Below are 26,476 nucleotides of genomic sequence, written 5' to 3' on the forward strand. Positions count from 1 at the left end.
TCCTGTAATCTTTGATTTTATGCCAATACTCTGAATAGCTCATTTCAACAGATCCAGCAAATGAAAGTAGAACATTTTGAATCTTGTTGCACCACCCCAGCTTGCCAAAATTGGACATTTAAACTGAGATTAAAAGTCAAACAGCTGCTGTTTAACACTCCTGTAACTCAAAGATTTTGAGAAAACTATCAACTCCAAGCTAAACGAAAAGAAAGCTCTTTAGATAGCATTCCTTGTGCCATTAGATACCCCAAGAAAAGTTTGGAAACAATGAGACTGTGTCCTTTCAAAGTGCTTCGCGATGCAGTTCCATTGCTATAAATGATTGACATTTAAAGGAAATGAGAAAGAACAGGAACAAAAAAGGTGCCCTTTTTTTGCCTCACTGAGCAAGTGGCTCTTTGCTTCAAGGTTAGGAGATGCTTGACAATTAAACAATATTCTGATAAACATACAGGTTGTGATCTATAACTGACCCCTGCCTAACAGCAATGTGGTTGATTCTTCATCAATTATGGATGGACAAAAAAGGAAATAGTAGTCTCACAGATGACACATGTACTTATACACACTGCTGCAGTATTTAACACAATTTGTGTCTCTAAAATGAACACCATCAATCCAGCATGTCCATCACTGATTTATCATGTTTGTTGAGCATATTGTACAAAACTGCACTAGGAGATGTTCACTAACTGTAGAAATGTTTCCTTCATTCGTAATTTTGGACCATTTAAACTCAGTGAAGTAAAAATCATTCATATCCATTATTAACATGGTTTCAGTGGCAATAAAATAGTTGAGCACTTATTCAATACTGATCAACTCAGGTAGAACTATTTTTCCTTGAAATATTTTGTTCAGCATGCAACATTAAACCCTTCCACCTCCATTCCCCTCACGTGTGGATTCTTTCCCAATAAAAGCCTGGAAACATTAGTTACCTGGCCCTGACTTAGCACCATGATGCGATCGCAGTTGAGTACCGTATTCAAACGATGTGCAATGGTCAACATTGTACAGTCAGCAAATGATTCTCGGATTGTCTCTTGCACCAGAGAATCAGTCTCTGTATCCATGGCAGCAGTCGCTTCATCTAACACTAGAATCTGTAACATTCAGAAGCAGAACTTTACATATTGTATGAACTAAATAAATTATGTAAAATAGCTACTCATCTGGCGAAGCAATTAATGTTTAAACAACTAAAATTTGTAAAGTGCCTTCAACAAAATAAAATCTGAAATATTATGAAACAAATAAAGACACACTGCCACATAAGGAGATTATGATGATTCCAGCTGATGAGAGGTTTATTGCAGAGGTCAGACCACAGAATGGAACCTGGCTCAAGAAATCTTCATTTTTTTTCTGTTTAATTAGTTAACATGGTGGTTAGTCACTGAAACATATTCATGCGAGGCTGTAGATTTTCTTTAAACAATGAAACAGAAACTAATATACTCAAGAATAAATAATTTTTAAAAAGGCTATCTAAATTCAGAAAACAGGGATATTTCAAAATATAGAGCAAGATAAAATTTCAATTTGTTTCCTGACATGATCCATTAGATGGACACAACTCAAGAAAAGTTACACCCCTACTTTATCTCTTTGGGATTCTATTTAATTGATTCCTTCCAGGTCTTCAGCAGGAATGTGCAAGGAATTAATTTTGTCTTTTACATGTCAGCCAACATGTCATTTTCACAAAACTGAGAACTTAAACTTCCTAATTCTAATAATCTGCAATTTTCTAACCAAACCTGGTCTGGAAATTTCAGAAAGCAATGCTTCTGCTGAGGTTACTTGGTCCCTGAACTGCGCTGAACACCATCTACGAACAAAATTAAATTTGCTTTGAAATTCAAGCCTGATGTATTCTAAACAGAACATTTTGGAAAAATTGTTCAAATCCTAGATTCTTCATAATTGAAGCCAAACACAATGACCTTAAATGTTTACCCTGTCATAAACCTAACAATATCAATATATTTCCAATAACAACATAGGGGTCTGGATACACCTGCTTTCTGACAAAATGCTAGATTCCATCACAATTCCAGAAAGACACACTGAGCTTGTTTTTTTAAGGTAATCACAGGAGTATTTTTGGATTTGTAAAGGGTAAGTCATGGTTGAAATTAGACAGAATTAGAGTAGTGAATCGAAGAATGTCTATTATTTATATGGACTTGCAGAATTGATTTAGTGAACTCCAGTTTGTTCATTCAGATTGTGGGGGTTGCTGGCTATTTTTATCATTTATATAAATTAATTGGATGTGAATATTGGAGGTATGGTTAGTAAGCTTGCAGATGACACCAAAATAGATGGTGTAGTGGACAGCAAATAAGATTATCTCAGAGTACCGAGGGCCAATGGGCTGAGGATGGGCAGATGGAGTTAATTTGGATAAATGCATGGTGTTGCATTTTGGGAATGCAAACCAGGTCAGTTCTTGTATATTTAATGTCAGAACCCTGGGGAGTGTTGCCAAACAACAAAACCTAGTAGTGCAAATATATAATTCCTTGAAAATGGAGTCACAGGTGGACAGGGTGGTGAAGATGACATTTGGCACACTTGATTGATTAGAACACTGAGTATAGGAATTGTGATTCATGGTGTGGCTGTACAGGACATTGGTGAGACCAATTTTAGCATACTATTCTATAAGAAGGATATTGTTAAACTTGAGAGTGTGCAGAAAAGATTCACAAGGCTGTTGCTGGGACAGGAGAGTTTGAATTCTAGGCAGAAGCTGAATAGACTGGGGTTTATTTTCTATTGACCGTTTGAGGCGGAGGGGTAACGTAATAGAAGTTTATAAAATCATGAGAGGCATGATAGGGTGAAAAGCCAAGGTCTTTTTCCAAGGATGGCAGAGTCCAAAACTAGATGGCATAGGTTTATGGTGACAGGGGAAAGATTTAAAAAGATCCTGAGGAATAACTTTTTCATGCAGAAGATGATAAATGTGGAATGAGCTGCCAGAGGAAGTGGTAAATGTGGATATAATTTCAACATTTAAAAGGTATCAACAGGAATATAAATAGGAAGGGATTAAAGGATATGGATCAAATGCTGGCAAATAGGACTAGGTCAGATTGGGATGCCTGGTTGGCGTGATCGAAGGTCAGTTTTTGTGCTGTATAACTCTATGATAGCAATTATTGCCCATCCCCAATTACTTTTGAAAAGGTGGTTTTGAGCTGCAGGTAACCCATAGTGCTGTTGGGTAGAGGTGAAGCTCATACAATTGAAAGCAAATTATTGAACTGGTTAGAGAATTAGTTGATTGGAAGGAGACAGAGTTGAAATAACAGACGGGTACTTTGTGGTAGGATGTGAAAAACAATGACAAGAATCTATATTAGGCCTTAACCTTTTTGTGAAAATAGCTAGCATTTATTGCCCCATCTCTAACTGCACAGGAGCAGATAGGGATGAGCTGCTGTCTTGAATAGCTGCAGTCCCTGACATGCAGGAAACTGCAGTGCTGTCAGGAGTTCCAGGATTATGATTCAGCAATATAGAAAAAATGGCAAGATAGCTCCAAGTCAGGATGGTATGTGGTTAGGAATGAAACTTGCAGGTTATGGTGTTTCCAAGCATTTGCTGCTTTTGTCTTTGTGGGTTTGGAAGGTGATGTCAGAAGAGTCTTGGTGAGTTATGCAGTGTATCCTGTAGATAGTATGTTTTGCTGCTTCTTATGTCAATGGTGAAGGTTGAATGAATAAAGTGAATGTTGAGGTGGTGAAGTGAGCATCAATTAAGCAGGGTGTTTTGTCCTGGATGATGCCAAGTTATGATAATTTATTTGACATGCACTTATTCTGACATGGAGTATTCCATTCACAATCCTGACTTGTGCCATGCAGATAGTGAATAGGTGCTAGGGAGACAGAGGGTAAGTTACTCAATGCAGAGTTCCTAGTCTCTGACCTGTTCTTGTAACCACAGTATATGTAAATGGAAGATCCAGTTCAGTTTCTGATTGATGGTAACTCACTTGATTGTAACTCACTTGATTGTAACTCACTTGATTGCTGACAGCAGGAAAGGTCAGTGATAATAATGTCACTGAACATCAAGGGGCGATGGGTAAGTTCTCTCTTGTTGGAGATGGTCATTACCTGATACTTGTGTGCCACAAATGTCACTTGTCACTTGTCAGACCATACCTAGATATATTTCAGATTTTACTGCATTTGTAAATGCACTGCTTTACAATGTGAGGTGTTGCTCATGGTGCTAAACATTTCACAATCATCAGTGAAGGTCCTCACTTCTGACATGATGAAGGAAGGAACTCATTGTTAAAGCAGTTGAAAATGGTTGGGCCTAGAACACCTTGAGGAACTCTGGTGTCCTGGGCTCTTGTTCACCTGCTCCGGGATATATTACAATATGTCTGAGCAGACTGATGAAAAAAACTATCCTGAGGAACTCCTGGAGTGATACTCTGTGACTGAGATGAGTGACTTCCCACAATCTCAAACATCTTCCTTTGTGCTTGATATGCCTCCAACTACTGGAGAGTATTAAGATTCAGGTTAATTGTCAACTGTGGTTTAGTTGGTTGCACTCTTGTCTCTGAATCAGAGGTTGAGTTCAAATCCCTGTTCAGAACGTCAGCACAAAAAAAAAAGCTGACACTGCATGTTGTACAGAGGAAGCATTATACTGTTGGTAGTATTTTGTTGAAGACATTACACCGTGCTAAGCTCTTGTACTTTTGAAAATCACTTTTGTAAATTTGGAGCAGGGTAGTATAAAATTTTACAGTTCATCTGACTGGTCCCAGAGCTGAATACCCCTCAGATACATTCTCAGATTTATCCAAACAATTATATTTCCCTGTTTCCTCATTGACCATTAGCCAGTAGAAACAAGTGCAACATATATCTGACAGTAAAAATAAAGGAGGCAGGAAATGATAAGTTAGTTCACCAAACCTGTCCTAACCACAAAACATGTTTCAGGATCATACTGATGAAGTACACATCTAAAAAAACTGTAGACTCAATCTTTTAATCATACTTTGTATTTACAAGCCTCCAATACAGGAATGCAGCTTTCAAAATTACTATGCTAATGTAAATGGAACACTATAAAATACTTGACCTGCTTTCAACTCTTACCTTACATCTCCGTAGCAAAGCCCTGGCTACACATATTAACTGTTTCTCTCCAACAGAGAAATTCTCTCCATTTTCCACCACTTCAGAGTCCAATTTTAAAGGCAGTTGAGAAATCTGCATTGTAAAAAAAAAAGTGTTTGAAGGCACCTTATAATAAAGGCCTTACACTTGCATTCACAATGTTTAATCAAAGGATGACTAGGGTAAAAATAGGGCCTGTCAAAGACAGAAATGGGAAGCTGTGTGTGGACCATGTGGAGATCGGAGAGACGTTAAATGAATATTTTTCATCTCTTTTCACTCAGGAAAAGGAGAATATTGTAGAGAAGAATGAGTTACTGGCTATTAGACTTGAAAGGATTGAGGTTAGTAAGGAGGAGGTGTTATCAATTTTGGAAGGTGTGAAAGTAGATAATCACCTGGGCGGATGGGATTTTCCAAGAATTCTCTGGGAAGCTAGCGAGAAGATGGCCAAGCCTTTAGCCTTGATCTTTGAGTCGTCATTGTCTACAAGTTTAGTACCAGAGGATTGGAGGATTGCAAATGTTGTGCCATTGTTCAAGAAGGGCAGTAGAGATGACCCAGGTAATTATAAACCAGTGAGCCTTATGTCAGTTGTAGGAAAAGTTTTGGAAAGGATTATAAAAGATAGGATTTATAATCATCTAGCAGGTGACAATTTGATTGGAAATAGTAAACATGGATTCGTCAAGGGCAGTTTGTGTTTCACAGACCTGAGTTTTTTGAGAAGGTGATCAAGCATGTGGATGAGGGTAGGGCAGTTGACGTGGTGTACATGGACTTCAGTAAAGCCTTTGATAAGATTTCACATGGTACGCTATTGGAGTAAATGCAGAGTCATGGGGTTAAAGGTGATTTGGCAGTTTGGATTAGGAACTGGCTTTCTGTAAGAAGGCAACGAGTGGTGGTTGATGGAAAATATTCAGCCTGGAGTCCAGTTAATTGTGGTGTGCCACAAGGATTTGTTCTGAGTCCATTGCTGTTTGTTACTTTTATTAACGACTTATATGCAGGTATAGGTGGATGGGTTAGTAAGCCTGCAGATGACACTAACATCAATGGAGTGGTGGACAGTGTGGAAGAATGTTGCAGGGTGCAGGGAGACTTGGATAAACTGCAGAATCAGACTGAGAGGTGGCAAATGGAGTTCAATGTGAGGTGATTCACTTTGGGAAGAAAAACAGGAAGACAGAATACTGGGTCAATGGAAAAGTTCTTGGTAGTGTGGATGTGCAGAGGGATCTTGATGTCCATGTACATAGATCACTGAAAGTTGCAATCCAGGTTAATAGTGCTGTTAAGAAGGCATATGGTGTGTTAGGTTTTATCGGCAGAAGGATTGAGTTCCGGAGCCGTGGTGACATACTGCAACTGTACAAAACACTAGTACGGCGTCATTTGGAATGTTGTGTACAGTTCTGGTCGCCCCCACTATAGGAAGGATGTGGAAGCACTGGAAAAGTTGCAGAGGAGATTTACCAGGATGTTGCCTGGTATGGAGCATAGATATAATGGGGAAAGGCTGGGGGACTTGGGTCTGTTCACATTGGAGAGAAGGCGGCTAAGAGGGGACTTAATAGAGTCATACAAGATGATCAGAGGATTTGATAGTGTGGACAGTGAGAGTCTGCTTTTACGAGGGGGCATAGCTGCAAATTGAGAGGTGATAGGTTTAAGATAGATTTAAGATAGATGTCAGAAGCACGTTCTTTACTCAGAGAGTAGTAAGGGCGTGAAATGTCCTGCTTGCCAATGTAGTTAATTCAGCCACATTCAGGGCATTTAAACAGTCCTTGGATAAGCATATGGATGATGATGGGATAGTGTGATGTGATGGGCTTCGATTAGTTCACAGGTCGGCACAACATCAAGGGCAAAGGGCCTGCTCTGCGCTGTATTATTCTATGTTAATTTTTTGTACTTCATGTTTTTCATACTTCATTGTATAAGAGTTCTTTACAACAGCAAGCTCCAACAAAACTCACTATATTAAAAAAACAATTTCAACTTTTAGCCGTGCTCCAAGTTAAAGCATTTAGCCAAATCAGCACTTCCTTCATGAGAATTAAAGCTTTACATATTATGTTTCAAATACAGAAAATAATCTTTTGAATTCGCTCTTGGGACGTGCATCTTGCTTAGAAGGCAAGCATTACTTTCTCATCTCTAGGTGCCCTTTATCAGGTCATGGTGAGCACTTTCTTGAACTACTACAGTTTATGTGTTATAAGTGAACCTGCAGAGCTGTGGAGGTGGCATTCCAGGATTTTATCCTAGGAACAATGAAGGAATTTTGATATAGTTCTCAGGATAATGTGACATGAAATGAAAATTTCAGGTGGTGTCTGCTGCCCTTATTCTTCTCAGTAGGAAAAATTACCAAGTTATCTTTAGCAAGTTTGGTAGGTGTTACTGAAGCAGCTTTGGTGAACACCTGCAGTAAATCTAGTACATGGTATATACTCCTACCACCTTGCATTGGTGGTGGAGGGTGAATGTTGAAGGTGGGAAATGTGCTGTTGGTCAAGGGGGCTACTTTGTCCTGGATCTTGCACTGATGCTCTGGCACTGAGCATCTTGAGTGTTGTTGGCACTGCAGAAATTCACCAAAGCTACACTTATCCAAGCATGTGAATTACATTCCATCACAGTCCCAAAAATGCCTTGTAAATGGTAGATAGACTTTGCAAACTTGAGGTGCGTACTGCAGAATTCCTAGTCTCAGACCTGGTGTTATAGTCACTGTGACATATATGGGCTGTGTTGAAGTATTGCAGTCCTTGATGTTATTGGATTTCAATACAAGAACCCAAGTCACGAGTTACAAGCCAAGCCTGTACTTATATGCCTACTGGCAGTGTTACAATATTCTGGACAAAATCCCAGGGACTCAATGACATAAATGCCATTCAAGGTAAACAGCAATGATTAGATTGTCTCAGACTACCAAATTAGAGACAATCATTGCCTGGCACTTGTGAATGTTACTTACTAATTATCAACCCAAGCCTGAACATTGTCCAGGCCTTGCTTCATTTGGGGATAGGCTACTTCAAATATCTAAAGAATTGCGAATGGTGCTGACCATTGTGCAATCACCAGAAAACATTCCCAATTCTAGCCTTATGATGAAAGGAAGAACATTGATAAAGCAGCTGAAGATGGTTGAGTCTAGAACACTTAATTAACTCTAATCAACCATCTGCACTGGATTTTGTCCAACAAAATGGATTTTTCCACTGATTTCAATTTTGCTAGGGCTTCTGATCCTTGAGGCAGTCACTGTAACCACCTTCTGGAATTCAGCTCTCTAATTAAAGCTGTAATGAAGTCTCGAGCAGAGGAGCCCTTGCTACAGATTCGTAATGTTACAGATCTATTCCCAATCTGGTCTGGTTTAAAATTACACCAAATGCTTTGCATAAGCCTTACAGTTGAGAAGAATTGAATTCAAGTGCATACAAGATTTTTTTAAAAAAATTAACCATGTTCTAACTTATACTACCACACAATCCTATGCATTTCTGAAAAAAAATTGAACTTCATTATATATTTAAATAAATGGTAACAGAACACATTATTTCATATCTATCAGTACTTAAAAATATTTTTTATTTTTAAAAATATTTCTTCAGTCAGTTCAGGGTAACTACTTATATATCCACATCTTCACAATACTGCAAACTGTACAATGGCAATCATACATTTATTGCTATTACAAAATCTATTCCTTACACATTCTTTCATGTGTGTTCGTTCCAATGCATCCCATACTTGCTCCTCAGTGTACTGCTGAAAAGGATCTAGATTGTACCTGCCATGGAAACAAGAGAATTGTACTGTCAATTGTTTAACTCTGGCGGAGAGTGCTGTAATAAAGCAATTAATTTCAAGTTAGAAAGATTCTCAGTCCAACCACAAATCTTGTCTCATTATGGGGAAACTTCCATATTCCAGTTAAACTTAATCAAGCAGTCTATCTTGAAGTAAGATAAAAGATACAGTTGATCCCAACAGCAGCCAGGAAGAAAGTTGTGGCAAGAAAATGATCCTTCCTTAATTGCCCAGAGGGCAGTTAAGAATCAGCATATTGGGCTGGACATGGAGTCACATATAAGATAACATTTTGGAAGATCATCTTTTCACTTCTGAGTTAACTGTGACTAAAGGAATCGGGAGCCAATCTGGAATCTGTTCAGGTATACTATGTTGTAGAGGCGTGTGACCAGCCATGTATACCCTAGAGTTTAGAAGTCAGAGCACAAAAAAGACATTTTGGCTCATTGAGTCCATGTTGGTCAAAACAACCACTCAATTACTCCAGTTTAACTTTTCAGCACTTGGCCCAAAGCCTGGTATGGTCTGCTATTGCAAATGCACATCTAAATATTTCTGATATGTTGTGAGACAGGAGTGAGCTTTGGATAAATTTGAGAACGAATTTGAACATTTTTCATTAAAGCAAAGCTCAACCAGAGACTAATAGGTCAATAAACAAGGGATGGTGGATAAATGCAACTTGGGAATGTTTCGGAGAACCTCAAAGTTATGAGAGGGTAGAATGTGGGTCGATGGTCAATAGTGGACTGTAATGGTAAGATCTAGAGTTAACCAAAATGCAATTATTTGGATTATGATATAAATCAGGCAGGGCTGGGTGCCAGGCAATATTATGCAGGATCAAATAGGTGGCCCAGGCAGATTAGCAATGTGACAGCATCTGAGTTATCATCTGGCACTCTAATACATAGAAACACAGTTTCTTTTTGGAGAAGGGGGTGGGGGAGAGAAAGGAGTCAGCTGCTACTTCAGAATCCAGAACCCTTTGCTCTTTTTGTCAACAACTATTGATAGGGAAGATAATATAAGCTTGGCAAGAAGGAATGTGATATTCTGCTTGACTGAAAGATACAGTTGATCCCAACAGCAGCCAGGAAGAAAGTTGTGGCAAGAAAATGATCCATCCTTAATTGCCCAGAGGGCAGTTAAGAATCAGCACATTGGGCTGGACATGGAGTCACATATAAGGTAGACAGCAGATTTCCTTCTCTAAAATGCATTAGTGAATCTGATGGCTCTTTATGATAACCGACAGTTTTAGATGGTTGCAATTGGCTAGCTTTTTATTCCAGATTTTTATTGAGTTCAAATTTTGCCATCTGTCGTGATGGGATTCAAACCTATGTCCCCAGAATATTCACCTGGGGTTCTGAATTACAGTCTGGCAACATTACCATTATGCTACTGCTTCCCCATGCAATAACCACTAACCTAGCTGGCAATACGCATGATCCATGAACTAATTTTTAAAAACCCAATTATGTAACAGGATCTCGATTTTCATCTAGTAAGGGCTCTGTTGAAAGGTCATCAACCTGAAATGTTGTTAAATTTGTTTCTGTCTCTAACCTGATTTTCAGCACCAGCAATATTTTGCTTTTCTAAATTCTACATGCTGTAATTTTCACTTGTTTCATGCAGCTCTGAATTAAAATATAAAAGTTTTGAACAAGTCTGATGACTCTAACAAACGTCAAAGATATGCTGTGTTACAATACTGTAATGCATAGAAGCATTAGAGTACTATGGTCCTGTGAAGTGATTATATATAAATAAAATAGTAGAGATATGATATTTTTCAGAACCAAAGGACTTACCTTACAGTGCCAGTGAACAAAACTGGTTCTTGGGGTATAATAGATAGTTTGCTGCGAAGATCGGCCAAACCAATTTCAGTAATGTTCACTCCATCAATGAATATTGAACCACCTGAGAGCTCAACCAATCGGAATAGTGCGATTCCTAACGAAGATTTACCTGCCAAAAACAATAAAAGGTGTAGTTTTTGTCAGTCACCTTATTTCATCTTGATTACAATCTTCATGAGAATTTTTGGTGTTCCACTTTTTTCTAGGCCAACTTGAAACATTTCTCAACCTCCAAACCAAACCAGTTCAATTGAAACAAGAATTTCAAATTACTCTAACAGTATTCTTACCTGACCCAGTTCTGCCCACAATACCAATTTTTTCTTGAGGTTTAATGGTAAAGGACACTTTCTTTAGCACCAGAGGTAGATTCTCACGATATCTCATCTCTACATTTGCAAATGTTATTTGCCCTTGTTGAGGCCAGTCTGCAGGTGGAGTTTTATCCTTAATACGAGCTGAAGCCTCCAATTTCAGAGTCTAAATAGAAAATTAAGAAAGTCACAAGATTTCCAGTACGTAAATATTCTACAATCATAATGGCTTTTAAAAAATATATTAATTTAAAGCTAGCTGAGTAATGAAGGTTCAGAATTTTAGACATCTTACATCTCATCACAACTACAGAATCCATTGGAATTCTGTTCATTACGTAATTGTTTGATTCCAGAAAGCACGACATATACACAATTTTGGTCAGTCACAAAGGGAATAAATGATCAAATCAAATATTTCCCTTAATTTTTGTATAAAAGCATAAGCAAAATCAGCAAAATATTGTTGTGTCCCCTTGCTACACATATTCAGTCATATTTTACATGCATTCCATTACATATATTTTGCATGTTCTTCAAATCAAAAATCAAAATTTACTGCCAGAAATATACAGTATTTTGGTATCACAAATTTTCAACATGAAATATAAAGCAGCAAATAAGTATAGTATTTGCATTTTAGAAAAGCAATTCAAAATTACACATTCTTCTTTATCCAAGAACTTTTGCCTTTTGGGACCATTCAAAGGAATCACTTTAATTAGAAATTCAGTCACCAACTATCATCAAGAATTTGTTTTTAAAAGAAAAATCAATTGCTCCAAATCCAAAATTTAAATCTACACATTCACCTTTTCATTAACGGATGAAGTGAAATTCAAATCACAGCCTGGAATGGTGGTAGGAGGGGGTTATTGTGGAAAATCTGGATGATTTGTTTTTGGCAGGTAAATCTTCGCTAGGAATCGCACTGTTCTGCTCTCAGACGGTTCAATATTCATCGATAGAATGTATACGTGACAGTGTCGTCTCATATGCTTTACAAGCAGACAGGATGACAGGTAGTGGTGTGTTACAGAGATGCATTTTTTCATGATGTGGGGGAAAATATACACCCACATTCAACAATTAGTACTGAGTGACTCCAACATAAACTAATTAAGATTACCATTATTATGTGTCATTGTCTGATACACGTTTACATAAAATTTACTTTTAAATTAGTAAATAAAACACTAAATTGACTTTTCTAAGGATTTCCAAATTCCTCGCCAAAGAAGTAGACAATTCCAAGTACAAAAACTGTAACAATTATAATGTGCCCTCAGAAAACAATTCACAGGCTTAAAAAGCATGGCCTTAAAAATACTACCTCCAATCCTCACAACTTCACCCTTTGTCTCAGGTGGTCCCCCAGGACTGAGGATAACTTGCTTCCACTCCAATTTGATGAGATTTGAAATGGCAGCTTAATCCAATGTGTGGTCTACAGACTGTCTTGTTCAGCGCAAGTGGTGCTTAAAGGGCTGATTAGATGGTTTCTTTGCAGATTTGTGTTCCCTCTGATCCTTCAATTTTGATAGTCTGCCTGTTTCTAATCAAGTCACTTAGAATGCTCAGTACCTTGCTGAATGAATCTTCGCCATTTATGTCGATTACGATAGGTTGTCTCAGAGTAGGAGCAAAGCATTTTCATTATAATCCTGGGGTGAATCCTGCCACACCTGAGTTCGATACAAGCAACTTCTTTGGAAGTCTTGTGTCAGCCTTACAAATGACATGTCTCATTCAGCGAAGTTGGTTTTGAGTAATTTGCATCTCAAAACATAGAGTGGTGGCTTACAAGAAGATGCTGCAGTTGCATCGCTTTTCTTCTGACAGATTGGAAGGATCCAGCAAAGCCACTGCTGGTAATGTTTCTCCAGTACCTTACAGTGCCTGTGATAGGTCATCAGAGCAGCACAGGGATCCCTGCTCACCCCAGTATGTCTATTACTGATATTTGATCATTTATCTTAGGGGTCAGGGTCAATATTCTACTTTCGTGGAGTTAAATATTTAAAAGTAGAGACTTTGTTTTTAAATAAAGAGCTTTTTTTGACATTAGTTCACATAAGTAACATTCCAATTCTGTTTCAACTGCAATCATTTTTCCAATTTTTCTCTGCTTAAAATTTTGAAAAATCCATCCAATTACAATCCAGCCAAAATTTTATTGCCTATTCCTAATTGCCCAGTGGACAGTTAACTGTCAACCACACTACTTTTGACTCTGTAAACACGCAAAGAACTGCAAATTTCTTTCCCTAAACGGATGTTAGTGAACCCAGTGTGAGTTCAATAATCAGCAGTGGTTACATAGACACATGTGGGATATCCTTTTATTCCACAGTTTTTAAAAACAGTGAAATAAAATTTAACTCATTGCCATGGTGTAAGTCAAACCCATTTCCCCAGAACATTAGCCTTAATGTTCAGGATTATTAATTCACTGACAATACCGCAATGCCATCACCTGCTGTTAGTTCCCTGTCAAACAATTGTATGTTTGTAAATAAGAAAACAGTTCACATTTAACGATTCACAAAAGCAATTAACAATTACAGCTTAGCTCTACTACAGTTTCTCTCCCCATCTTCCCAGGATAATCCATAACATCACACTTGTCGAAAGCTCAAGTTACACCACATAAATTAACACATTTTCACAGATTACAATAAATCACTGGTACAATTGCAACATTTAAGTGGCATTTGGATGGGTATATGAATAGGAAGGGTTTGGAGGGGTATGGGCCAGGTGTTGGCAGGTGGTACTAGATTGGGTTGGGATATCTGGTTAGTATGGACAGGTTGGACCGAAGGGTCTGTTTCCTTGCTGTACATCTCTATGACTTTATTTGATGTGAGATGTTTTGGGACATCATGTTTGTGAAAGGCATCACATTTGATCCCTTTCTTTGAATGGAGACAATATTATAAAGATGAATTTTCTTGATGTTTCAATAAATTGTACACTATGCCTGGCCCCAACAATGGCATTACCTCTAGCATGTAATAGCAGTGGCATTGCAAGTTAACTGGTACCTTTATGTAGTGATTAATTCTTTCCACAGAGGTGAACCTAGCCTCAGTCTCAGAAGCAAGTCGAACAGTAAACTGAAATAAACCGGTGAGCTGCAAGAAAAAATATACTCATAACAAAACAAGACAAAGTTTTTCAGAGAATGAATGAAAGCATCAAATCCAAAAGACAACTTTTTTGAATTTGAACTGTTGATTATTGTGCCATAAAAATAAAGAAAGCCAAAAGAATTTAATGTACAAAACAATTCAATGCCATGAACCTAAGTAGAATAAATATTAAGATAATTTCAATTTTTGTTCACAGTATCTTGTACAAACCTGGACAGCATAGGAAATGGCAAGTCCTGCATAAGCTGGAGGAATGTGTCCATGCATTACAACTATTATCACTGCAGTTGTGCCAATAAGAGCAATACTGACTATATCCAATCTCACAGCAAGCCAGCGCATTGCACAGGTGAACAAGAAGAATGGAGCCTGATTAGCATCTAACAGCTCCTGATACCTGAAAGTAAATGAACCAAAATGCAATAAGTGTGTCATTTCTTCACATCACAAATACTTTAGAAATTTATATGGCATACAAATTAAACTTTCAACCTCAGATTACTTACAATCGAGGATATATGTTGAACACAGCTGGTGTGTCCTCTTCAGATTTGTAGCAAGATTTCAGATTCTTTTATGGTGAAATCTATTTTGTTAAACTTAGCATTTTTTAGCAAAAGTCTTGAGTTCAATTAGAAATTATTTTCTGCTGCAAAGGAACTTGTTGGATTTGTTATCTATATAATACTTAAAGATAAGGTGTAACAGAAATTTGCAATTATGGGTAACACATTGCAAATTTCTCTACTGGACAATGGACTATTTCCTTTTCCCATTCAACTGTTTTGGTGTATAGTACTAACCTGCGTCGGTACTCTCCAGTTTTGTTATAAGCATGGATTGTAGTTAGTCCCTGGATACTGGACGTGATATGTGACAGAAAAGGAGACTGAGTGATATTGTCCAAACGCTTCAACTCTCTAATAAATATCCTGCAGAGATGGTATTACATGTAATCAGTCAAGACCATGCATAGTTTTCAAATGAAACAAAATTAAAGGCTCCATTTTGAAATAATATATTCTTCATTCATCTCAATTTAAAATGGATCTTAAAAGTATTACTCCAGTAAACACATTGTTGAAGGGAAAAATTGGTACAATTTCAGATTATAACCAACTGCCTAGGTAATCTGGTCATGCTGTAATTTCATCCACTTTCCTGTATGCGGTGTTGTTGTAACATTTCCATTGGCAGGAAAGTCCAGAGAAATGATTACACAAAAGCAGTTTCTAACGTAAAGGTTAACGTGAAAATTCATAATCAAAGATAAGGAATTGTGTGCCTTCATAACATTTTAATATATATAGTCAATCATCTGGAATGCTGTGAAGTTATGTTGGAAAATAAAGTATCAAGAATCTGTCTTCCAATCACTTTCTCCTCCTCATTTCATTTCCGTTTTCGTCTTCTCAATTCTTTCAGCCAGAGGTGTTGGCATATGATGAATGCCATGGTGTGGTCTGGTTAAAAAAAATGAATTAGCAAAGGCTGCATGACTACATATTGAGTGCACTGCAGGGAAAATGCAAAATTCTTCAACTTCCTTTCTAGTTGTTCTTTACTCAGTAAGTGTAGACCTCTCCCCTTCACTCAAACTTAATAAATTTACTCACATTTAAAATGGGAAAAATAATCTCCTTAATAGGCATTGAATGCAGGAATTTATATCCCATTATAAAATGGAAAATTATTCAATTGAAGTATTATAACCTAAAATAAAAGCCAATTACTACTGATGCTGAAAGTCTGAAATAAAAAAAGTGCTGGAGGAACTCAGCAGATCTGTAGAGAGCTTGAATTCTATCCTAATGGCATTGTGGGTTAACCCATAGCAAGGGGACTGCAGCAATTCAAGAAGACAGCTTGCCACTGCCTTTTCATGAGCAACTAGGCAATTAATGCTGGCCAGCCAGTGACATCCACATCCCAAAAGTGAATAATAATAAAGAGGAAAGTAAAATTAATGTTTCAACTCTGAGTTCTGAAGAAGTCCTATTGGATTCAAAATGTTAAATTTGATTTTCTCTCCACAGATGCTGCCAGACATGCTGAGTTACTCCAGCATTTTCTCTTTTTATTATGATTTAACATTGTTTGTCAAGTTGCAACGAATGTGTTTTGTGACTTTGATCCGATCTCAATAAAATACTGAAAATAATCAGAAGATCCTTGAAGATGGGCAAAAATGTGCTCAGAAGGAAAAAAACAAGTTGGGTACAGTTATAAAAAATGTAAATATCTGTTATAACACGCAAGAAAAAAGAAGCTCCCAAGCTATTGCATAATCTGTTTCCAAGCTTGGATAATTATGCTCTCTGAAGTAATTCATTACAGACAATATCTTTTAGAGGCTGAGTTGAACTAGTCTGCTCAGTACAGTCAACATCCATTTAGTGCACCCTTCTCCTTCCTACTTCTCCCTCCCAGTTATCCCTTTTCAAACACATATCAAACTGCTTTATTGTACCTTGCTTGCTGTCATCTTTCCTCAATAACATTCCCAGCATCAGGTCTGTTTTGCTCAGAAGACATTTGTTTTCAAAATTATTTTTTTAAGAAGGGAAAGACAACTATTTATTTAATTTTTCTGTTCATAATTAGAATCATTCAGATGTGTGATATAAACAACATAGGAAATTAGTAGATCAGTTAGCTCCACAGTCAGTTATTTCTCTTGATCCACCTGATGTACTGTGTTGTCACCTGTTCTTCTTCTGAGGGTATGCCTTCTGTTCTTATTCATTACTCCATTTAATTAGATAATGGCTTAGCCACGCTTCAATTTATTTTACATGTTGTTGCTCCATATATCTCGGAATTGTAAAGATCATATCTTTTTATTTCTCTGTATTTTCCATTATGGACCGAAATGGGAAAGGAGTGATTTGAAAAGCAAGGATTGGTGAAGGGATCGCTGTGATTTTTAAAAGCAACCAACAAATATGTAATTGCCTCCCAGGTAACTGAACAGTTTGTCTGCATGAATGTTTGGTCAAAAGCTACCAGATCCCTGGAAAGGAAAAAGCTGTCCATTCCTTTACATTAGAAGACACCTCAAGCCTAATAAAGCCAGTTTATGTCCCCATATCAATTGCTGAAGGTGTGGCTTTTAACCAAGAAGTTAGAGACTTTGTAAGGTGAACCAATCATTCTGTGCCTCTTGCAAGCAAATTAAAGTACCTGGAGAAGGAAAATCAAGAAGAAACTAAGTCTAAAGGGCAATTTGGGGAATTTTGTGCACTTTTATGAAGTCTTTAATATTTGTGACCACCAGGAATGGGGGGGGGGGGGTTACACCAGGAATGGAGGTGGGGGGAATTTACTGAATTCAATCCTGAAAATTACAGTTCATTATCATCAACAACCTTTTTGTGAAAACTGTTTCAAATTTTTTCCAGCCTTTAAGCAGAAGAGCTTTTCAAATTTAATTCCTAAATGGTTTAGATCTAATTTCAAGTTGTACTAATTTCTATAGTGAGTAAACAAAACTGGGAAAATCTTTTAAACCCACAACCACCTTCATCAAGAGACATATGGAGCAACAACAGGTACAGAGTTGTAGATACTTGAAAACACCACCACCTGTCACCGCCCCTCCCGTCACAAGCCACTCACCATCCTGACTTGGAAATATATTACCATTCCTTCAGTGTCACTGGTTCAACATCCTGGAACTCCCTACCTAATGGCATTGTGGGTTTATCTACACAAAATGGGCTGAAACAGTTCAAAATGGCACCTCACTACCACCTCTGAACTAAGGATTGGCAATAAACACTGGCCAGCCAGCAACTCCCACACCCCGTGAATGATTTTTAAAAAAAATCTACATTTGCCTTATTGAATCACTTATTTAGTCATCATATCTCAACCTTTGAGGGAAAAATGAGTATGCTGATGCAGAATGTCTTTATGAATTAATCTAAAAATATCTAGTATTAATCTGGTGAAAGTGCATGGTACTTCAAATCGAATATATCCTTCCTAACATGTTGTGTCTCTAACAGAACAAATTGTTCTGAAGGGTTCTGAAGAAGGGTCATTAAACCTGAAAAATTGAGTCTTATTTTCTCTCCACAGATCTTTTTCTGTTTACTGTTTCAGATTTACAACATCCACAGTTCTTTGTTTTTTATTCTAATCAGGTCAGATGCAGTTTCTTTGCAACCTGAACATCACTTCCTCCCTTTTATATTTCAACCCCACTGATGAAGATTAGAGTTCCATTTGTTTTTGATCATATTTTGTACCTGTTCACTATCTTTTGACATTGTAGACACACATTTCTCCTCCACAGTTTATAAACTCTCTTGAAGAAAATATTCCTAATTGCCTTGTGCTGAATCTTTCTAACATCAGCGCCTGGCTATGCCATCTCCAACAAGACAGAATCTAACCATCACCTCATGACATTCAATGGCCTTGCCACTGCTAAATCCAATACAATGAATATCCTGGGCATTTACCAGAAACTGAATCGGACCAGACATATAAATATAAGACTACAAAAGCAGGTTTTATATACTAGGACGTCTGCACTGTGTAACTCCTGTCTCCTCAATGCTTGTCTACCATTAATGTACACATGTCAGGAGTGTGATGGAATATTCTCCATTTGCCTGGATGAGTGCAGCTCCAACAATACTCAAGAAGCTTGGCAGTATCCAGGACAAAGCAGCCTGCTTGATTGAGACCCGTTCTAACACCTTGAACATTCATTCTTTTCACCTACAAGAGACAGTAGCTGCAATGCGACAGACAACAGTAACTCATCAGGGCTGCTTTGATAGCATCTTGCAAATCCATAACCTCTATCACTTAGAAGGACAAGTTTTGTAGGAGCATAGGAACACCACCACCTGCAAGTACCTCTACAAGCCATGTGTCATCCTGACCTGGAAGTATATTGCTATTTCATCTGAGTCACTGGGTCAAAATCCAGAAATTCCTTCCTAACCCTGTCCCTACACCCAAAGGACTGCAGCAGTTTAAGAAGGCAACTCACTACTACTTTCTCGAAGGCAATTTGGGATGGACAATAAAAGCTGCCCTGACTGACAATGCCCACATCCCATAGAGAAACTCCATCAGCTATATTTTTTGCTCCCTCCAAGTCAACAAAGGAGAGGCCTTCAACTGAAAATTTTAATGAAGACACTGAAGACAAAAGGCAGTTAAATTGATATTTAATGTGTGTTGAAATATGTAATTTTGCAGGTTTTTCGCACGAAAACTCTCAGAAATAAGTAAATGACAACAAAATTCAGCTAAAATTTTAAGAAGTTCACAGGAATTTGAGCCAATATAAACAAACACAAAACAATATACTTGCAGATTCTGTGATACATTTGACTTTGAAATGGTCCATCACATGTCACTTACAGGACTTGAATGCAATAGTTTTGTCTTGCTAAAAGAAGCCATGCAAGATAAAATCTTGAAAGCTTACTTAGAATTTTTTTTTTGGAAAATTAAAGACTCTATTTTGTGCTTTAAAAGCAACCGCAGACATGTGCAGAAACAGCTATCGCCTGGAGAATGTCAACAAGACAGTCCAATCATATGGTTAATATTTGTCTACACACAAAGTGGCTTTGGACTGTTTAAAAGCTCTGACCGTCTAATTTGACAGGGTAGAAGAAAGTTTACCTTGTGTTCTATGACTGCTTGAAGCCTTTCATCCTATGGCACCTTCCCTTGAGGTTGAGCTTATAATTGAGGAGATGACTAAAGGTTTGATCTGACCGGGGGCGCCAGTATGGATTTGTAAAGGCAAAAAATGGCTGAAAAAACTCAGCAGGTCTGGCAACGTCTGTGGAAACAAAGCAGAGTTAACATTTTGGGTCCAGTGACCCTTCTTCAGAATTAGGACCCAAAATGTTAACTCTGCTTTATCTCCACAGATGCTGCAAGCAGTGGGGAATAGATGTTTGAGACACAACAGTATTTTGGGTGTGTGTGCAGAGCAAGCTTTGCCTCAAGGTAGACTACTCATTGGCTTCTGCAAACAAGACCAGTTGTGAAGGCCAGGAGTTATCATAACTCTAGGCTCCTGGTTCATTAGCAGCCTATATCTGAACTACACAGAGGCAGAAACCTTCAGACTAAGAAAAAAGAGTCTCTCTGCAGTGACAAGAACTGAGACTGCTATTTTCTCCTGCCATCTGCTGTAAACTGTTGCCTTTATATCATGACTAGAAGACTGAACAATTAATATGGCAAACATTCTGTTTTCTGCAAGAACTGAAAGGTATTGGAAATAAAGAGATAGAAGATCAGAGATCAGGAGGAAATAAAAGGGACACCCCACTAAATTCTGAGGATTGATGCTGTTAAATTGTGTCTCCCAATAATTTTCTCTTCACAGGTAACATCCAGATTTGTTTGTTCAGTATCTGTCTGCATGGCTGTGTACAAGACTTTATAGAGTTATATGTTGAGAATTCATAATTTTTCTTTTCTTGTAGTGAGAATTGATTTATTGTAATAAACTATAGTTCAAACATAGAAACCTAGTCAGTGTTTTCTGGTGACTGGAGTCCATTGAATAGATAAATTGGAGACTTGGAGTTATTCGACTAAATCTGTAACTTTTACAATTATCTTGGGGATAGTGAAGTTAAAGTATTAATGCACTTTCCCAAGTGTGTCATCAGCATCCAAATTTGCTGATGACACAAAGGTGGCATTATAAGGAGTATAGATAGAATAGTAAAATTACAAAAAGTTATTTATAGATTGCATGCATGGACAAAAAAGAGCAAATGGATTTTAAAGAAGGCAAATGTGAGATTATTGAATTCGGACTAAATAGAACAGAGTACTTCTAGATGGTGAAAACTTAAAAACTGTGAAGGTTCAAAGAAATATGAGAGTCGAACTAAAAGATCTTTAAAATGTTATAGTCATTGCTCAGGTACAAAAAATAATCAAAAAGAGAATGGCGTTTTGCCCTTAATATTTAAATATCAAGAATACAAGGAGGATAGAAGTAAATAATTCAATTATATTAAGCCTTGGTTAAATCGAAACCAGAGTACTGTGAACAGTTCTGAACAGTACATCTTAGGAAGGGTGTACTAGCCTTGGATACACTGCAACACAGAGTAGCCAGAATGATTTGAAAATTCCAAGGTTTAAACAGTAAAACAAAACTATGGCTGTATTGCCTGCAATTTAGATGGTTAAGGAGTTACTTGACCAAAGTTTTCATGATCTTCAAGAGAACAACAGGAATAGATGGAGAAAAACTATTCTGCTGGTTGGGTTCTAGCATGAGGGACACAGTCCCAAGTTAAATCAAGACCTTTCAGCAGTGAAATTAGGAAATATTTGGCAGAGGTTTTTTACCCTCTTCTGCAAAGCATAATATTTGATGAATTGTAAATTTTGAATCTCAGATCGACTGATTTTTTTTTGTCATCCAAAAGTAGTAAGGGTTATGGTGTGAGTATGTGGCATTAGCCTGCAGATCAGCTACAATCCCCTGAATGGTGGAACAGGTTCAAAATGCCAAATGCTCTATCCCTATTTCTATGTGACAGTGAATCTTTGGATTGCTAAATTAATGAAACCTAATCGAAGAATTAACGCCATGGAAGATGTATAACATAATAACGTTTAACTTAGGAGTAGAATTGTGTACTATCATCAATTGGATAAATCAAAAGTTGGCTACATAGGTCAAGTTCGGCAACTATAATGCAAGATCTCCTGCATCTTTGCATTTCTATGTGTTTTGTATGCAAATTCTTCCATCTAACAGATCTAAAACAAAGACTTTACAACTATTACTTCTGTCAGGGAATGATTTCCAAACATAAATTCATTTTTATAACATAGTCTGTAGGAAGTGCACTCAAAATCATGTGCTGAATTTATACAGAGGTTTCTATTATAAATGATGAAATGAGATTTGTAATAGCAAGAACACATTCAAAAATGTGTTAATATAATACAATGTCAAGTGGCACAAACAGAAGACTAAGACGGATGCAATTTTATGTACTTAAATTACATATATGGTGGATTTAAACAATGTTGATTGGACAATGTGATATTTATTTTTATACAGGTTGATCTCCTAATATTGTTCACAGAGAATGAAAGACAAGTCGGGAGTTAGAGGTGATGAGATACTTAGATATAACAAGGCATGAATAAACTTATCATGCTTCAATTAGATTCTTCTATCAGAGATGTCACAGGCGAAAGATAAACCACAGTACAGGACAGGAACAGTTTGGTAGAAATTAAATTGAATGGTGGACTTTTTTTTCATATCTTGAAAAACATCAGTCACTGCTCAATGTTTTGTATCTGGTCTCTTATTTTTGATAGCTTTTTTCATTGATAAACTTTCACATTCCTCTCTGGAGGAGCAAAACAATATCATGTATCTGCAAGATCTTCAGAATGGTGCGCCTCAATAAATTCAAAGCAGAAATAAAGTACCTTTCATGATGAACAGGCAAGTTTCTGCGGGGCATATTATACTATTAACAGATTTTCATGCTCAGGAGCATTAGACAGCAGAAGCCATTTCTTGTCAACTTCACGGAATTCAAGGAGGTTTTCAATTATATTCATCAGTAGTCACTCTGGTACATTGCAACAAAGTACAGTATCCCACAGCAATTCATAAAAATCCTCAAATACTTAGACCATGATTTCAGCTGCATCATCAAGAGGTGTACAAGCACCACAGACTGTTCATCATTATCAAAGGAAGATATTGAGGCCATTAGTTATAACTAGTTTTAGGAGATAATACATCCTCCTAGCCAGAAAATCGTGCACTTAGTCCAAATAGATCTGAGAGGGGCAATGCCAAGGCTGGTCCATGTATCAGCTGAGAGAAGACCAAGACAATGATGATTGGACAGCAACAAGGTCCTCATCTCCATTAACATTAAGCAGCATAACACCACAGACATTGATCCCTAGCTAGGGAAGATCTCATGGCGAGGGGTTTTGAGATCAATGTCTGCTTTGAGTGGGTATCAACGGTGTGGGTATTCAACACAATCAATATGGTCATGAAGCTGTGGCTCCACAGATCCTAAGTGCTAACAACCTTAATTTAAACCAGAGAAATGGAAAAGAACAACAAAGGTGCCATGCAGGTTGGAAGTCTTTTACCAGCACTGCCTGTACAAGATCCTGAACATCATTTAAAGAGACAACATTACCAACAATGAATTACTGCAGAGGACTGATCAGAAGTACCTGCTGGACATTGGTGACAGAAAAATGAGTGTTGCTGGAAGGGCATATCCTTTGTCTCCTAAGCACATACACTGTCAAAGCTACAGTACAGCGGACACCACTAGATGGAGGTGGAAGATGAGGCTGGCCAGAAACAAGCTGTTGAAACGTAAGCAGGATTACCAAGTAGCAGGATACGACTTGGACTGGAGTGACCAGCATTGTAACGGACCAGGCTTAATAGAAGAGGCTTGCTCTCATTCTAACAATTTTAGAACTAGAGATACAAAACAAAATTCAGAAAACGCATACTTTGGGAAGTTGTTTACTTCCTGGAGAAGGGATCCTCTTGCTAACTAAAATATTGCACAATAGCCAAAAGACCTGATTGGGCCCAAAAGAACTAAATCTCAATCTAGTCTAACAATGGCAATTTTCTAGTATGTTGAAGAGCACAGGACTCAAAAAAGGAAATGGAGCTGTGATCGGAGATGGAGCTGGATCTGGATCTGTGCAAATGCTTCTGTGTGGTTGTCATTACATGGTCAGAGCTGCCTCAAAGCCTGGGGTTGACTGGCTGTAGTCAGAGGCAATGGGTTATGAGGGTAGTTGGTAGTGTGGAAAACACATCAATGGCAGCAATGCCTCAAGAGATTAACACAAGCCTTCAGATTGGACCAGCTAATACCCCTCACAACACAAATATTTTGAAAAACAGTAGTTCCTGGGAGAACACCACTATAGGCATTAAAGAGGTGGTCAAGAGGATCAGGAAAATGGGACATATTGATAAGGATCCCAAAGACCATACCAGATTCTTAAACCAATTCTGAAATAGTGTTATCTTGACTGTATTAATAAATTGTGGAGTGGAAATAAATTGAATATAGTGCATATATATGAAGTATTCAAGACACCACTGTATGCATGTGCAGCTTCAGTTCTTTTTCCAGATATATATTACAATAGTTGAAAATGTGTTGCTGGTTAAAGCACAGCAGGTTAGGTAGCATTACAATACTCAAGCATGAAGTTAGCCTGCCTATTGGTCCTTTTAACTTGTGCAACACAATTCCCATCTCTGCTTAGACAACAGCTGAATTTATTTGGAAGTTGGTTTTGTTTTTAAAACTGAAATATGACATATTCTTAGATATACTCCTTTTCGTGCAACAGCTGAAGGCGTCTAGTGTTAACTTATCTATATTCCATAAGCAGTAATACTTGCAGTAATAATCTCTTTAAGATATTGTATGATTATTTGCAAAACTGTCTATGTATGCTTAGACAGACAATCCAAGTGAATATTCCAATTCCAATGCTTTAATGTAATTTATACAGTTAATAAGTCAGCCGCACAGAAAAAATATTTTCATGCTTACCTTGATACTTGGTTGAGAATCATGAACAGAATGACAAGAGGGCCAACAGCAACAAGAAACCATGGAAAGACAGAACCAACTACACCAATGCAGAAAAACACCAGGATGATGTTCTGAATAAACATCTCTGCTTGGAAAGGTAGCCGTGTGTCCACTAAGCAAATGAGAAGATAGAAATGCATTTTAGAATAAGAGAAATAAAACAGCATTCAGGAAATGTATACTTTGGTAAGCTGCTTATTTCCTGGAGAATGGGTCCCCCTAGTAACTAAAATATTATACAATAGCCAAAAAAAAAGGTAGTCTTGTGGCACATCGGTAGTTTTGTTGTCGCTAACCCAGAAAGTCCGGGTTCAAGTCCCACTCCGGGACGACATAGCCAAGGGACAGACATTTATAATGCGACCAAACAAATTGAACATCAACTTGTAAATCCTTCCAACATATGCCAATGACAGTGGAAAGAACAGGAGAGATTCCTGGTTAGCTATGTGGTAGAAAGAAATTGGAGTCCCTACCATCACTGTCCATAGCTCCAATATGTATGTAAAAAGTGTATATTGCCATAGCAACTCAAATTCCTAGCTGTGCAAGTTTGTTGGATGACCAGTGTGATCAGATGTGTGCCAAAAGTACAGGGTTCATATTTCTAATCTGGCCACATTAGATTTGAAGCCTGCCTCCTTGCCCTATTTCTGGACAAGATCAGAGCACTGGGCACTAAGCATCAGAGCTGCCTTTAGGCAAACAACTCGAGAAGAACCACTAAATGAAATGTACAAGAATCTATGAGAATGTTAACATCTTATTGCTCAGATTGCATTAGTCAGCATACTACTGCAAAAGGTACCTTCATCCATATCTTTTGAGAATCTATTAAGGATTCGGCCAGAAGGAGTGGTGTCAAAAAACTTCATGGGACCCCTGAGGATCTTGTGAAAGAGTTCATCATGCAGCCTGGATGAGGCTCCAAGTGTTCCCTTCAAAAGAATTAGAAAAATAACAATGTTAATTATATATGTTTTCACTCATTTTAATGTAATTAGTCCTATGTGGAGTTTGTAAGAACAGGTCATTGAACCATAATATGAAAAGCAAGCAATGACATACCCAATAGATCAATTGTTTTCTCATTCTAACCAAAAGGAAAAATAACCTGAGTATCTACAAGATTAATCCAGTGTATATTTGCACAGAAATGAACACAAAAATGCTCCAGCCTCACCGTCCATACACTTTATAACAACTGCCAAGTGATAGAATATGTAACTGATTGGGCACTCTTCACGTCTGGAGTCTAAAAATTAGGTGAAAGTGAGGACTGCAGATGCTGGAGATTACAGTCAAGATTAGAGTTGTGCTGGAAAAGCACAGCAGGTCAGGAATGGTGAAGGCTCCTGCCCAAAACGTCGATTTTCCTGCTCCTCCAACGCTGTCTAACCTGCTGTGCTTTTCCAGCACCACTCTAATCTTGACTGGATTCGAAGTATTCCATATCAGAAACAAAATCATGAGGAATTATGTCACAACTTTTGTATC

The 26,476-nt window shown here is 37.7% G+C and overlaps 1 protein-coding gene across 3 annotated transcripts in view; it reads right to left on the reverse strand.

Annotated features, from left to right (window-relative positions):
- Nucleotides 1–26,476, reverse strand: part of abcc5 (ATP-binding cassette, sub-family C (CFTR/MRP), member 5) — a 130,516-nt gene that overhangs the window by 13,362 nt on the left and 90,678 nt on the right. For 2 of the 3 annotated variants that reach the window (XM_060834728.1, XM_060834729.1), the window contains exons 20-29: nucleotides 25,788–25,917; nucleotides 24,938–25,091; nucleotides 15,149–15,277; nucleotides 14,556–14,742; nucleotides 14,238–14,327; nucleotides 11,167–11,356; nucleotides 10,826–10,985; nucleotides 8,904–8,982; nucleotides 5,148–5,261; nucleotides 945–1,109 (exon numbers count right to left, since the gene is read on the reverse strand). In XM_060834728.1, the coding sequence (XP_060690711.1) occupies nucleotides 945–1,109; nucleotides 5,148–5,261; nucleotides 8,904–8,982; nucleotides 10,826–10,985; nucleotides 11,167–11,356; nucleotides 14,238–14,327; nucleotides 14,556–14,742; nucleotides 15,149–15,277; nucleotides 24,938–25,091; nucleotides 25,788–25,917 (1,398 nt within the window). Of the gene's footprint in view, nucleotides 1–944; nucleotides 1,110–5,147; nucleotides 5,262–8,903; nucleotides 8,983–10,825; nucleotides 10,986–11,166; nucleotides 11,357–12,002; nucleotides 12,108–14,237; nucleotides 14,328–14,555; nucleotides 14,743–15,148; nucleotides 15,278–24,937; nucleotides 25,092–25,787; nucleotides 25,918–26,476 lie in introns of those variants that run through there. The other variant, XM_060834730.1, reaches the window with a different exon arrangement.

The sequence above is a fragment of the Hemiscyllium ocellatum genome, chromosome 13 (genome assembly GCF_020745735.1).
Source record: "Hemiscyllium ocellatum isolate sHemOce1 chromosome 13, sHemOce1.pat.X.cur, whole genome shotgun sequence".
In the NCBI taxonomy this organism is placed as follows: Eukaryota; Metazoa; Chordata; class Chondrichthyes; order Orectolobiformes; family Hemiscylliidae; genus Hemiscyllium; species Hemiscyllium ocellatum.